This window comes from Aythya ferina (assembly GCF_964211825.1).
Source record: "Aythya ferina genome assembly, chromosome: 24".
Lineage (NCBI taxonomy): Eukaryota > Metazoa > Chordata > Aves > Anseriformes > Anatidae > Aythya > Aythya ferina.
Window position 1 is genome coordinate 4,321,436 of NC_140322.1, and position 10,715 is coordinate 4,332,150.

The window sequence follows — 10,715 nt, forward strand, 5'->3', positions numbered from 1 at the left end:
GTGGGCATGGAGAGGAGATGGGGACGCCCAGGGTGTCCCCAAAATCCAGTTTGGGTGCACAAGGGCTCAGGTTTAAATCCAGATTAAATCCAGATTAAATTTCCCACCCCACCCCCCCAAGCACTCGGCTGTCCCCGTGCCCTGCTTGGCCCTGGCGGGAGGGCTCCATGCACAAGGAGCAGAGCTCACACGCTTTGCTCCCGTGCCTCCAGTGCTGCCCTGAGGCTCTGCTCGGAAATGTCCCCAAAAAAAAGAAGTGAGAGCAAAGGGGGAGCAGGGGTAAAGAGCAGAGGGGTGTCCGGGGGGGCTGGGGAAGGAGAATCCGGTGGGAAATAACAGGAAAGGAGAAGAAGAAGAGGAGAGGGGCTGCAGGGACATGGAGGCACTTCTGGAGCACCCCCCCTTTGCCACGGAGAGGCAGCGCACGGGCTCCGTGTCCTCCTGGCCCCTTGCCTCTCCCTGGCCCATGCAGGTCTGAGGAGCTGGATTTGGGGTTCCCTTTACCTGGTGATTCGCTGCAAGGACAAAAAATAAATTAATTATTTTCTTTTGTTTTAAAATGGGCCTTTGGGTTTCCTGGCAGAGGACACGAGGATGCCCTGCAGGACCCCTGCACCAAGCAGCCCCCAGTCAGGGCAGTCAGGGGGTGGCAGAGCCCCCTCCTCTTTCCTCCTTTCCCTCCTGGCTGCCCAGAGAGGGGCTCAGAGCTGGGCAAAAGGCCCAATGCAGCACCCCAAACCACAAAGACCCCCAAACCTGCCCACCTGCACCCCCCCCAGCTCCTTTTTGCTGCTCCCACAGCCCCCTGCAAGCCCCTAGACCATTTCTCTCGCACTCTGTGGCTCTGGTGAGCCCCGTCCCCCACAGCTCACGGTGACAACATTAAAGAAAACCCAGTAAAGAAACACCCCCCAGCAGCCGGCCAGGATGCGGTGTGCGGGGCCACGAGGTGCCCTGCTATGGGGGTGAAGGTGTTTATAGGATGGGGGGGGCACCACACACAACCCCCTCAGCCCCCATCTGGCAGGCACAAGGCTCAGAGGCTGTGACCCCGGTGGGACTGCTGCGCTGCAGGGGAACAGGAGGAATTTGGGGGGCTCCCAAGGGGTCCTGGCTGGGACCCCCCCACCATCCACGCACATCCTTAGGGTACGGGGGGTCCAGCCCAGGGCAGGGACTTAGAGCAGCGTGGGCCAGGTTCGGGAGCCCCCCCCTAAAACCCCACAGCCCCTTTTTTGGGGTGGCCCTGCCACCTCCTGGCCGGCCCGGGGACTGCCAGGCGGGGGGGGGACACGGCTGCGACACCGCCGGCTGCTCCGGGACGCGCAGCCCCTCGGGGATGGGGACAGGACCCGGTGCCACCCACCCTCCTCGGGGTGTCACCGTGTCCCCAGCACCGTGGGCAGCACCAGGTCACAGCCCAGCAATCCTGGGCCAGGACCCTCCATAGGGACAGCCCCACAGCCCCCAACGCTGCCCCCTAAAGCGGGTGCGCCCGCACATCCCGACCCCAGTGCTTGTCCCACGCTCGCTGCTTTGCTCAGATCACGGCTTCAGCTCAGCCCCCGTCTCCATCCGCCCACCGTGGAGCAGGCTGACCTGCCAGAAATCCTAAACCCAGACTTTTTTTCCCCAAAAAAAACCACCTCCCTCCCCTCGAAACACTCCAGACAGCGCCGCTTTGCTTCTTCGAGGAAACCAAGCCCCTCTCTCTGACTCCCAAGTTTTATTTCATTTCATCCCCTCCCGAGCAGAAAACACCAAGTGCCACGAGTTTTTTTTCACACCAAAACACATCCTCACCCACACCATGTCCAAGCCAAACTGCAGGAGAGCGAACTCGAGGAAGGACGACTTAAATACACTCGCTTAAAAACCCGACACGCCAAAGAAACCCTCGACAGCGCCGTGCCGAAGGTGGGTCCCATATAAATACAGTGCAATAATTAAGGTACAATTTACAAGGGCAGGAGGAGAAGCCTGGAGGGAGGAACTCTGCCCGAAGTTCCCAAGGGGATGGGGTCGGGGCAGGATTTTCCCCCCCCGGTGCATCCTTGCTGTGGGATGAGGCCGTGGGGAGCACAAACCCAAGCGGCCACATCCAGCCCCAGTGCCTGGCACCCAGGGGAAAAATCAGCGCAGGGAATGGGCTCCAGGTTGATCCCAGCATGGGGAGAGGGGGCCAGGCCTCCGCGCCCCCCAGCGAGGAAGGGGAAAGCAGTACAATTAGGGAAAAGCTTGGGTTTCTGTGTGGGGCACAGCTGGGAAGGAGCGAGGGGTACGCGGCGCACCCGGCTCCGCCACTGGCACAGCCACACCGACCCCCCCAGCCTGCTCCCAGCTCCCCCCCGTCCCAGTCACCACCACCTCCTGCCCATTAAGCTCCAGTTCAGCCCCCCCCAGCACCGACAGCTCTCAGGGAGCCGGCACAGGCAGGAGAGGGGATGCTCCTTGCCCAGCAAGCAGTTTGCTGCCTGCTGGTTTAAGAGGTTCAGCGCCCTCCCCCCTTTAACAAGAGGTGATTTCATCTTTGCTAATATTTTTTAAGGCTATTTCAGCTCCGGGTTGGGGAAGCACCACCTCGGTGGCGTTCCGTCCATCGGCTCAAACCCCAGGAGAGCTGCACTGTGCCCCGTAATACCCAAACAAGCAGCCACCACCCCGAAGCACCAGTCGGACTGGGGAGCAAGCCCCCAGATGTGACCCCACACCCAGCAAAGCCCCTTCTGGGCAGGGGTTTCTGTGCTGCCCGGGGGGGCTGGGGTGCCCCTAACCCCGTGCCATGCACACAAAGCCCCCCCCAGGTCTGCCAGCAGCCCTCAAGCCGTGGGGGTGACGGAGAGGAGCACCGGCCCTGGGACCCCCAAACCCCCAACCAAGGCAGAGCCACGCAGGGCGCTGCGCTTTCCATCCCACCCACCTTGGGGACAGGCACGGGGCGGGGGGGACAGCAGGCAAAAGGGGGGTGGCATCGGGGAGCAGAGGCTCAGTTCTTCAGCAGCTCCCCCAGGTCGTACGCCTCGAAGAGGTCGCTGACGCCCTCGCCGTCCTCCAGCCCCCAGAGGTAGTCGTCCTGCTCCAGGGGGGGCGAGAAGGTGACAAAGGGGCCCGAGTCCAGGTAGGAGGGGGCGCAGGGCAGCTGGTCCTCCGTCTGCTGCAGGAGGTGCTGGGGGGAGCCCAGCAGCCCCGTCCCCACCTCCAGCAGGGAGCCGGGCCCCCCCGGGCTGGAGAGGGGCAGGGACGGGGACAAGGAGGGGGCACGGTGCCCGTGGAGGGGCTGCGGGGATGCGCCGGGGGGCTCGGGGTTGTTTTGTAGGGAGGGGTGGGTGCTGCTGTCCTGCGGGGGGGGAGTGGTGGTGGAGGGGACGCCGCGCTGCTTGGTGGGGCTGTCCTCCGGGATCTCCTCGGGGCACAGGTACACCTCGATGGGGCCGTTGGTGCTCTTCAGGTGGAGCTGCAGGTTGTCCTGGCCGGGCAGAGCAGGGCTCAGGGGGCATCCAGGGGGGCACCCAGAGCCCACCCCGCTGCCCCCAACCTGTGTGAGGTCCCAGCAGGGCATCACCCCACACCCACCACCCCTAAAGGACCCGCTCGGGGTCAAACAGCCCCACGGAGACACCCCAAAAGCGCTCGGGGCAGTGCTGGGCTGCACCGGTGAGATGCCCCAGATGGCACCATAGGGCACGGGGCGGGCACGGCAGCATCCTGGCACCGACCCCACTGCTGGGGGACAGCTCCCGGCCCCACACACACCTCGCTGAAGTCCGGCACCTCCAGCCTGGTCTCGGGGGGAGCCTTCACGGCGATCACCGTCTGCTCCTGGAAGTTGCTGATGGTGCGGAGGTCCTGGTAGGTGACGTACGCCAGCGTGGGCAGGGAGGAGGTATAGGAAAAAAATAATAAAAAAAAAAAAGCAGGACCACGAGCGGGACGGCCCCAATTCCCCATCCCACAGCGCTGCCACCAGGCAAAGACCCCCAAGGACACGCGGGAGAGCCATGCGGGGAAAAGGAAGGGAGAAAATGGGACTCGGAGGGGGTCCCCCAGCCCCCCGCGGCCACAAATCTCCCCGGGCAAGGATATCTCTGGTTGTCCTCGTGGTCCGTCAGCTGCCGGAGCTGCAGGGCGCAGTCCTGCAGGAGCTGCTCCAGCGCCCGCTCGCCCTTGGCCAGCTCGGCCAGCTCCCCCCGCAGCGCCTGCTGCTTGGCCGCCACCGCCGCGTCCTCGAAGATCCCCGTCCCCCTGCGGGCGGAGAGGTGAGGACCCCCCGTCCCCCGAGCCGCCCCCTCCCCAAAAAAACCGACCCCGCGCATCCAGAGCGTCGCCTACATCCACTGGATGTTGTTCTTGGACTTCTTGCGGATGAGCTGGATGCCCTCCAGCACGTTGGTGATGTCGTAGATGCGGCGCTTCTGCACCCCCAGCACCTCGGCGGCGCGGTTGAGGTCCAGCACGCCGTCGGCCGACTCGCTCAGCAGGTGGATGAACTTCTTGGTCAGCAGCCCCAGCGAGGTGTCGTAGCGTGTCTTCTCCCCGGGGGATTTGGGGGCTGCGGGGAAAGCAGAGAGCCGTGTCCCCCCCACCCCATCATTTCCTTAGCCTGGGGTGGAGGCGGCACGGGGCTGGCCACGCTGGGGTCGCTAAACCTGGTGGAATCCCCAAACTGGTGGAAAAATACCCAAGAAAGAGCCCAGATCTGCCTCCCCAGCCCGCCACCCCATCCCCCAGGGGTTTTTCTGCCCGCACAGCCCTGCGAAACGGGGGTGTCCCCCCCCTCGGCACCCCCTCCCGTCGCGCCCCAACTTACTCCTGGGACTGGGGAGCTGCGCCAGGGTCCTGCCCTTCCCCTTGGGCGTGCGGAAGTCGAGGCCCTCCAGGTCCAGCTTCCGCTTGGCCTGGAGCAGGAGACAAAAACCCGCACTGGGGCAGGGCCGGGCTCCCCCTGGAGCCCCCCCCTGGAGCATCGCGGAGCCCTGGGACCCCTCACCAGACACCAACACCCCTTATGGGAAGCGCTCCCGCTCGGCACCCCGGTGCAGGCGATGGGGCCACCAGGGATGGTTGGGGTGGGGGGGCCAGACCCCCCCACATCCTCCCAATTGCTTCCTGCCCGGGGAAGCCGCAGGGATTTCCCCTTTTCCCCTCGCCCCCAGCTCCTGGCACGGCTCCGGGGGGCCGAGCCCTGGGAACGGGAGGTGCCGGCACCCACAACTGCTGGGAGGGGGCGGCGAGAATGGATCCTGCTCCCCCCCCCTCCAGACCCCCCCGGGTGGTCTGAGGGGCACGGGGCTGCTCCCCAGCACCACCACCCCGCCACGGGGACCCCGCCGCCACCCGTGGGTGCCCCCAGCCACCTGCACCCAGCTGGAGCAAAGTGGGGGGGGCAATGGAGGGAGGGGGTCCATGGGGTCCTTGGGGAGGGGACACCCTGCCAAGCAGCTCCTTGGTGTAACCCCCAAGGGACCCCCCCCAACCTCCAGCATCACTTTGGGACCGCAGGAAGCAGGGGGGGGGCAGAGCAGAGCCGGGGGTGTCAGCAAATTGCCCCCCCCCCCCCCAGCAATGCTCACAAGGACCCCCCCCATCCCCTCACACAACCACGAGGACTTTCCCTGGAGGGGGGGGGGGGGATAAAATTTGGCTCAGCAGCAGAAAGCAGCCCCCCAGTGCCACCCCCCGGTGCCTCCCCACTCCCCCCAGAGCCCCCCATCCCCCCCCCATCCCATACCTGCTCCCAGGCCGGGCTGTCCCACAGGGCCCCCCCCAGCACGTCCCTCATGGCAGCGGGGTCCCGGTGGCGGCTCGGCACAGCTCCGGCTCCCCGGGGAGCGCACCCAGCTCCGTGGGGAGGGGCAGGAGAGAGGCGCCGGGGGCTGTTTTCCGCCCCCCCAGGGAGCCAGGTCCCTCCCGAGCTCCTGTGGGAATTCGCTGCCTCCCCCGCACCCCCCCCCCCCCACACACACCCGAGCAGGTTTGCCCCAATCCCCGGCTCTGCCCCCGAGCTGCCGGCACCCCAATGGGGAACGGGGAGCGCATGGGAAACGCCTGCCCCACAGCAGACCCCGAGCAGCTGCCAGCGAGATTTGGGGTGGGAACGGGGAGGGGGGGGGACATCCAGGGCCCCCCTCCTGCTGGAACCCAAACCCTGACCCCCCTGGACACCCCCATCCGTGGCCACCCGCGTGTCCCCGTCACCAAGAGTGCAGGGCTTTGGCTGCTCCCCCTCTCCTGGAGCAGTGGGGAAACTGAGGCACGGAGCCAAGCTGGGGGGGGGGGACAACTTGGACCCCTCGTGCAGCTGGGGGGGGGGCTCCGGCCAAGGCTGGGACACGGCCACCAAGGACAAAGGACAAGGGGGTCCCCTCCTGCGTCCCAGCTGCCGCCCCCCCCCCGGCCAGGCAGGATTAGGCACACGACAGCTGAGCCAGGCACAGCCAGACCCCAACGGGGGGGGGGGACAGGACGGAAAGAACCAGAGCAGGCGGCCAAACCCCGAGCCCCCCACCCTTGGGGACACCGTGGGACCCCCCCAACACCCCCCCCAGCCTGGGGAGGGGGCACCGCAGCACCCCGATACGGTGCTGGGGGTGGGAAAGGAAGAGCCAGCAGGAGCCTGAGGTGTTGGGGGGGGGGATTAAAAAAAAAAAAAAAAAAAAAAAAAGGGGGGGTCCGGGCCCCCCGCCAGCTCCTCCTGCCAACAGCCCCGGCGCCAGGGGCTACACCCAGCGCCCAGCCCAAGCATCAGAGCAACCTCTCCCCCCGGGGGCCGCGGGCGCTCCTCCTGCCAACGCTGGGTTTCAACAGCGCCGCTGCCTTCCCCGGGCTTGCCCGGGCTCTGCCCGTCACCGCCACCCCCCCCAAAAACACACACACACACCCAGGGCCCCCCCCCTTGGAGCCAGCCCCGCCACCCCCCCACGCTCCCCAGGGCGTGGGAAAAGCAGCACCCGAAGTAAAAGGGGGGTAAAGGGGGGTACGATGGGCCCGGCTGGGGGGGCACGGGGCACCCCGGGGTGCCAACACCGTTTTGGGGACGTGGTGGTGCCAAGGGTGCTGGGTCTGGCCATGGGATGCCGCCCTCCCTGCCCTTTGGGATATGGGGGGTGGTTTTTTTTTTTTTTGCAGAGCCCCCAGCTAAAGCCAGATTTTGGGGGGCTGGAGGTGGGGAGGGGGGGGGTCAGCCCCTGGCCACAGGATGGGGAGCTGGGAAGGATCGGGTCCGGGATGGGGGCGGCAGCACCCTGGGGTACTGCTGCCCCTCCGAGGGTATTGGGGCATCTCTGACCCCTCCAAAAACCCCAAATCCTGCACGGAGCAGGGTGGGAAGGGAAACTCCTGAGGGAAAGAAGCTGAAGGGGGGGGGCACGGAGCCAGAAGGAGCCCTGGCAGCGGGGTGGGGGCCCACAGGGTGCCCACCACCCCCACGCCCATCTGCAGCACCCCAAAGTCACCCCTCCGCTGGGTGGCTGTGGGATTGGGACAGGTCAAGGAAACCCCCAGTAAAGCTGGGGGAGTGCTGAGGGGTTCGGTGCCCCCCCCCGAGGGGAAAGGGCACCGCTCACGGTGCTGCCACCCCCCCCCCCGCCCCAGCTGCTCTTTGCACTGCCTTGCCCTGCCCGCTCGCACCGAACCCACAGCGGACTCTGAACCCCTTTTCCCCAGCACGGAGGGGGTGGGGAGGGCCGGGACCCCCCCCTCCTGCAGGCTGAGGCGCTCCCCGAGGCTCCTTGGCAGCCCTACAGAGACCCTACAGGGAGCCCATATGGCCAACAGTGGGGTGGGATCGGCACCAGCTGACACGGCTCCGAAATGGATGTGTCCATGGGGGGAGAGGCGTTTGCCAATTCTGGGGACCCCAAAGCAGACACCGAGGGAAACCTGGGGTCTTTTGGGGTCACAGGGGACACCCAGCCTGCCTTCCTGCAAGGGGACACGGGACCACCCGGGGTGGGCTCCTGGCCATGGCCACGCGAGGCAGCTGGGGCGAGTGTCCCTGCCTGTATGGCACGAGTCCCGCAGGCAGGTGGGAGCGGGGAGGAGGCTCCTTATCTGCTGGCCCCGGCTCTGCACACAAAGGTGCTGCTCGGGAGCGTGCCCGAGCCACCAGGGCCACGAGCCACCAGGGCCACGAGCCACTGCAGCGGGGTTCCCAAGAGCAGGGTCCCCAGGAGCGGGGTCCCCAGGAGCGGGGTCTCCACCTCGATGCGCACCCCGCAGCCAGCACTGGGACAGACCAGGACCCCCCAGCACAGAGCGAGGTGCCCCCAGCACCACGGGAGCCCCCCCCGGAGCTGTACAGGGTGGGGGGATGTGGGCAAGGAGCACCCCGAGCATCCCCTTGGAACAGCACCGAGCAGGGGTGGCAATGCCAAAGAGACCCCAAAAAGCCCTGTGACAAAGCAGGAGCTGCATTTGGGGGGATTTGGGGTGTTTTATGGGAAGGGGGGGCGCTGAGTGTCTCTGAATATAATCACCCCCAGCAGCACAGGGCACGGCATCCCACGCTGTGCGGAGACAAAGGCGGCCAGAAGCAGCTCCCAAAGCCGGGGAGGGGACAGGTGGCCCCATAGCCCCCCCCGGGACGGGGCCGTGCAGAAGGCAGCAGCCAGGACAGACCCACATGGGTTTGGGGAGAGCAAAAAAAATAATAAATAAATAAAATACAAATAAAAACTCTGCCCCCACCGCAGCCCCGTCCCCAGCTGGCACCAGGCATCAGTGCCCAGGGAAGGGGGGACAACCAAATAAATCGGGACGCTGCTGGGAGCGAGCGGGGTCTGGGATGGCTCCAGCCCCGGGGAGAACAGAGGCGCACAGTGAGGGCTGGACGCACGCCCGGGGCCGGCAGGAATTAAATGCCAGCCCCAGCTGCCAGCGGGACCGGGCAGATTTTTTTTTTTTGGGGGGGGGCCCCAGGAGAAGAGGGCCCCAATAGCGGGTAGCGGGCAGCCTCAGTTTCCCCATTTGGGACCCACGGGTTGTGCGAGCGCAGCGCCTGTCACCGCTGGGTGACACGGCCCAATGGGGCTGTCACTGGCACCCCCCCCCCAATAAATAAATAAAAATAAATAAAAATAAATAAAACAGCCCTCAAAAAATAAAAATAAAGCAGCTCCCAGCTCGGCTCCTTCCTCCCAAGGAGGAAGAGGATGGTTTCACGTCGAGCCCCCCCCCCCCCCCCCCCCCCCAAAAAACACCACTGCAAACCCCGGGGGAACCAAGCTTGGGCGGCGGAGCTGCAACTCCCCAGCCCCGTGTGCCCCCCCCCCGGGACGGGTCACGGCAGCAACCCAGAGCGGGAGGGTGGGGTGGGGGGGAAATAAATGAAAATGTTTAAAAAAAAAAAGCAGAAAAAGGGAGAAAAGAGGAAGGCGGGAGGCAGCCGGGGAAGTTGAGAAACGCCCGAGCCCAGCCCCCCCCCCCCCCCCCCAAGGCCCGGCGGTGCAGGGGGACCCCCAGAGGAGCTGCACGACCTGGGGGGGGGCTCCTGGCATTGCCCCCCCTCCCCTCCTTGCTCCCCACCCCGTCCCCTCTTTGCACCGGGCCGGCAGCTCTCCCCCTGCCCCCCTCCCATCCCACCACCCCCCCCCATAAAAAATAATAAAATAAAGCTGGGTTGGGGGCGCAGACACCTTACCGGCAGCCGTCCCGCCGAGGCCGATCGGAGGGTCCTGAGGTGGGGGCTCTGGGGGGTGGCGAAGAGGCAGCCCCCCCCCTGCGAGGAGCCCCGGCTGCAGCAGGCTGCGGGCAGGGGGGGGCTGCACAAAGCGGAGCCCCCCCGCTCCGAGGAGCCCATGGCCGGCACGGTTTTTTTGGGGGGCCGCTGGGCAGAGGGGGGCGGGAGGGCCGCGCCCCCCCCCGGGGCTGGGGACACTCCCCGGGGCAGCCGCAGCATTGCAAAGTCCTTCCGAGAAGCCGGCCCGGGGGAGGGATTTGGGGGGGGGGGGGGGAAGAGAACCGAGCGGCTCCACGGGGCGGGGGGGGTCACGGCATCACCGGCGGCTTTGATTTTTTTTTTTGGGGGGGGGGGGTCGTGGGAACCCGCCGGGCGCGGACCTAAAGCACCCCGGAAAAAAAATAAAATAAAAAATTTAAAAAAAAAAAAGGCGCGGGGGGGGGGCAGGAAAAAGGAAGGCGGAAAAGGCGCGCTCGGCCCTAAAACCACCGCGTTTCGCCCCAAAATTGCCGCGTTCGGCACCAAAATCACCTCGCTCGGCGCGGATGGGGCCGGAGGGGGCGCGTCCCGGTGCCCCCCCCCGCGGTTGTGCCCCCCCCTCCGTGCCGGCCGCTGCTTTTCCTCCTCGCTCTCCCCGGGTTTTTTTGGCCTTTTTTTTTTTTTTTTTTTTTAAGCGCCAAACGCCGTGCCGCGAAATTCGGATTTCCCGCGGAAAACGCCGCGCGCTGATTGGCTGCCGCCGCCGCCGCCCCGCCCCGCGGCAGCCCGCGGAGCCGCGCGGCAGGGAGGGGAGGGGCCTCGTATGCAAAGTAGGGGGCGGGGCTGATTTGGCGCCACCTGCTCGGGTTATCGGCGGGTGGGGACTGGGACGGACTGGGACGGACTGGGACCGGGACAGAGATGGGGACTGGGACAGGGACTGGGACTGGGGCAGGGACTGGGACAAACTGGGATGGGGTCTGGGACAGGGACTGGGAGTGGGACAGGGACTGGGATTGGGATAGACTGGGAATGGGACTGAGACTGGGACTGGGATAGG

General features: G+C 66.1%; 1 protein-coding gene across 1 annotated transcript; it reads right to left on the bottom strand.

Annotated features, from left to right (window-relative positions):
• Positions 1 to 1,680: 1,680 nt before the first annotated feature.
• Positions 1,681 to 9,911, bottom strand: E2F2 (E2F transcription factor 2). Its single transcript, XM_084496815.1, has 6 exons — positions 9,638 to 9,911; positions 4,808 to 4,895; positions 4,330 to 4,549; positions 4,084 to 4,242; positions 3,754 to 3,868; positions 1,681 to 3,466 (listed from the first exon to the last, which is right to left on the bottom strand). Exons 1-6 carry the CDS (start codon positions 9,893 to 9,895, stop codon positions 2,987 to 2,989), a joined length of 1,320 nt encoding a protein of 439 aa, XP_084352941.1. The 5' UTR covers positions 9,896 to 9,911; the 3' UTR covers positions 1,681 to 2,986.
• Positions 9,912 to 10,715: the final 804 nt, after the last annotated feature.

Bases quoted from the DNA above. Each gene is read 5' to 3' on its own strand.
- E2F2 (XM_084496815.1), bottom strand. From the start codon at position 9,895: ATGCTGCGGCTGCCCCGGGGAGTGTCCCCAGCCCCGGGGGGGGGCGCG. The intron at 4,896-9,637 runs GTAAGGTGTCTG...CTCCTGCTCCAG, and splicing joins CCTCGGCGGGACGGCTGCCG to GCCAAGCGGAAGCTGGACCT. The intron at 3,869-4,083 runs ATATCCTTGCCC...CTCCCTGCCCAC, and splicing joins GACCACGAGGACAACCAGAG to GCTGGCGTACGTCACCTACC.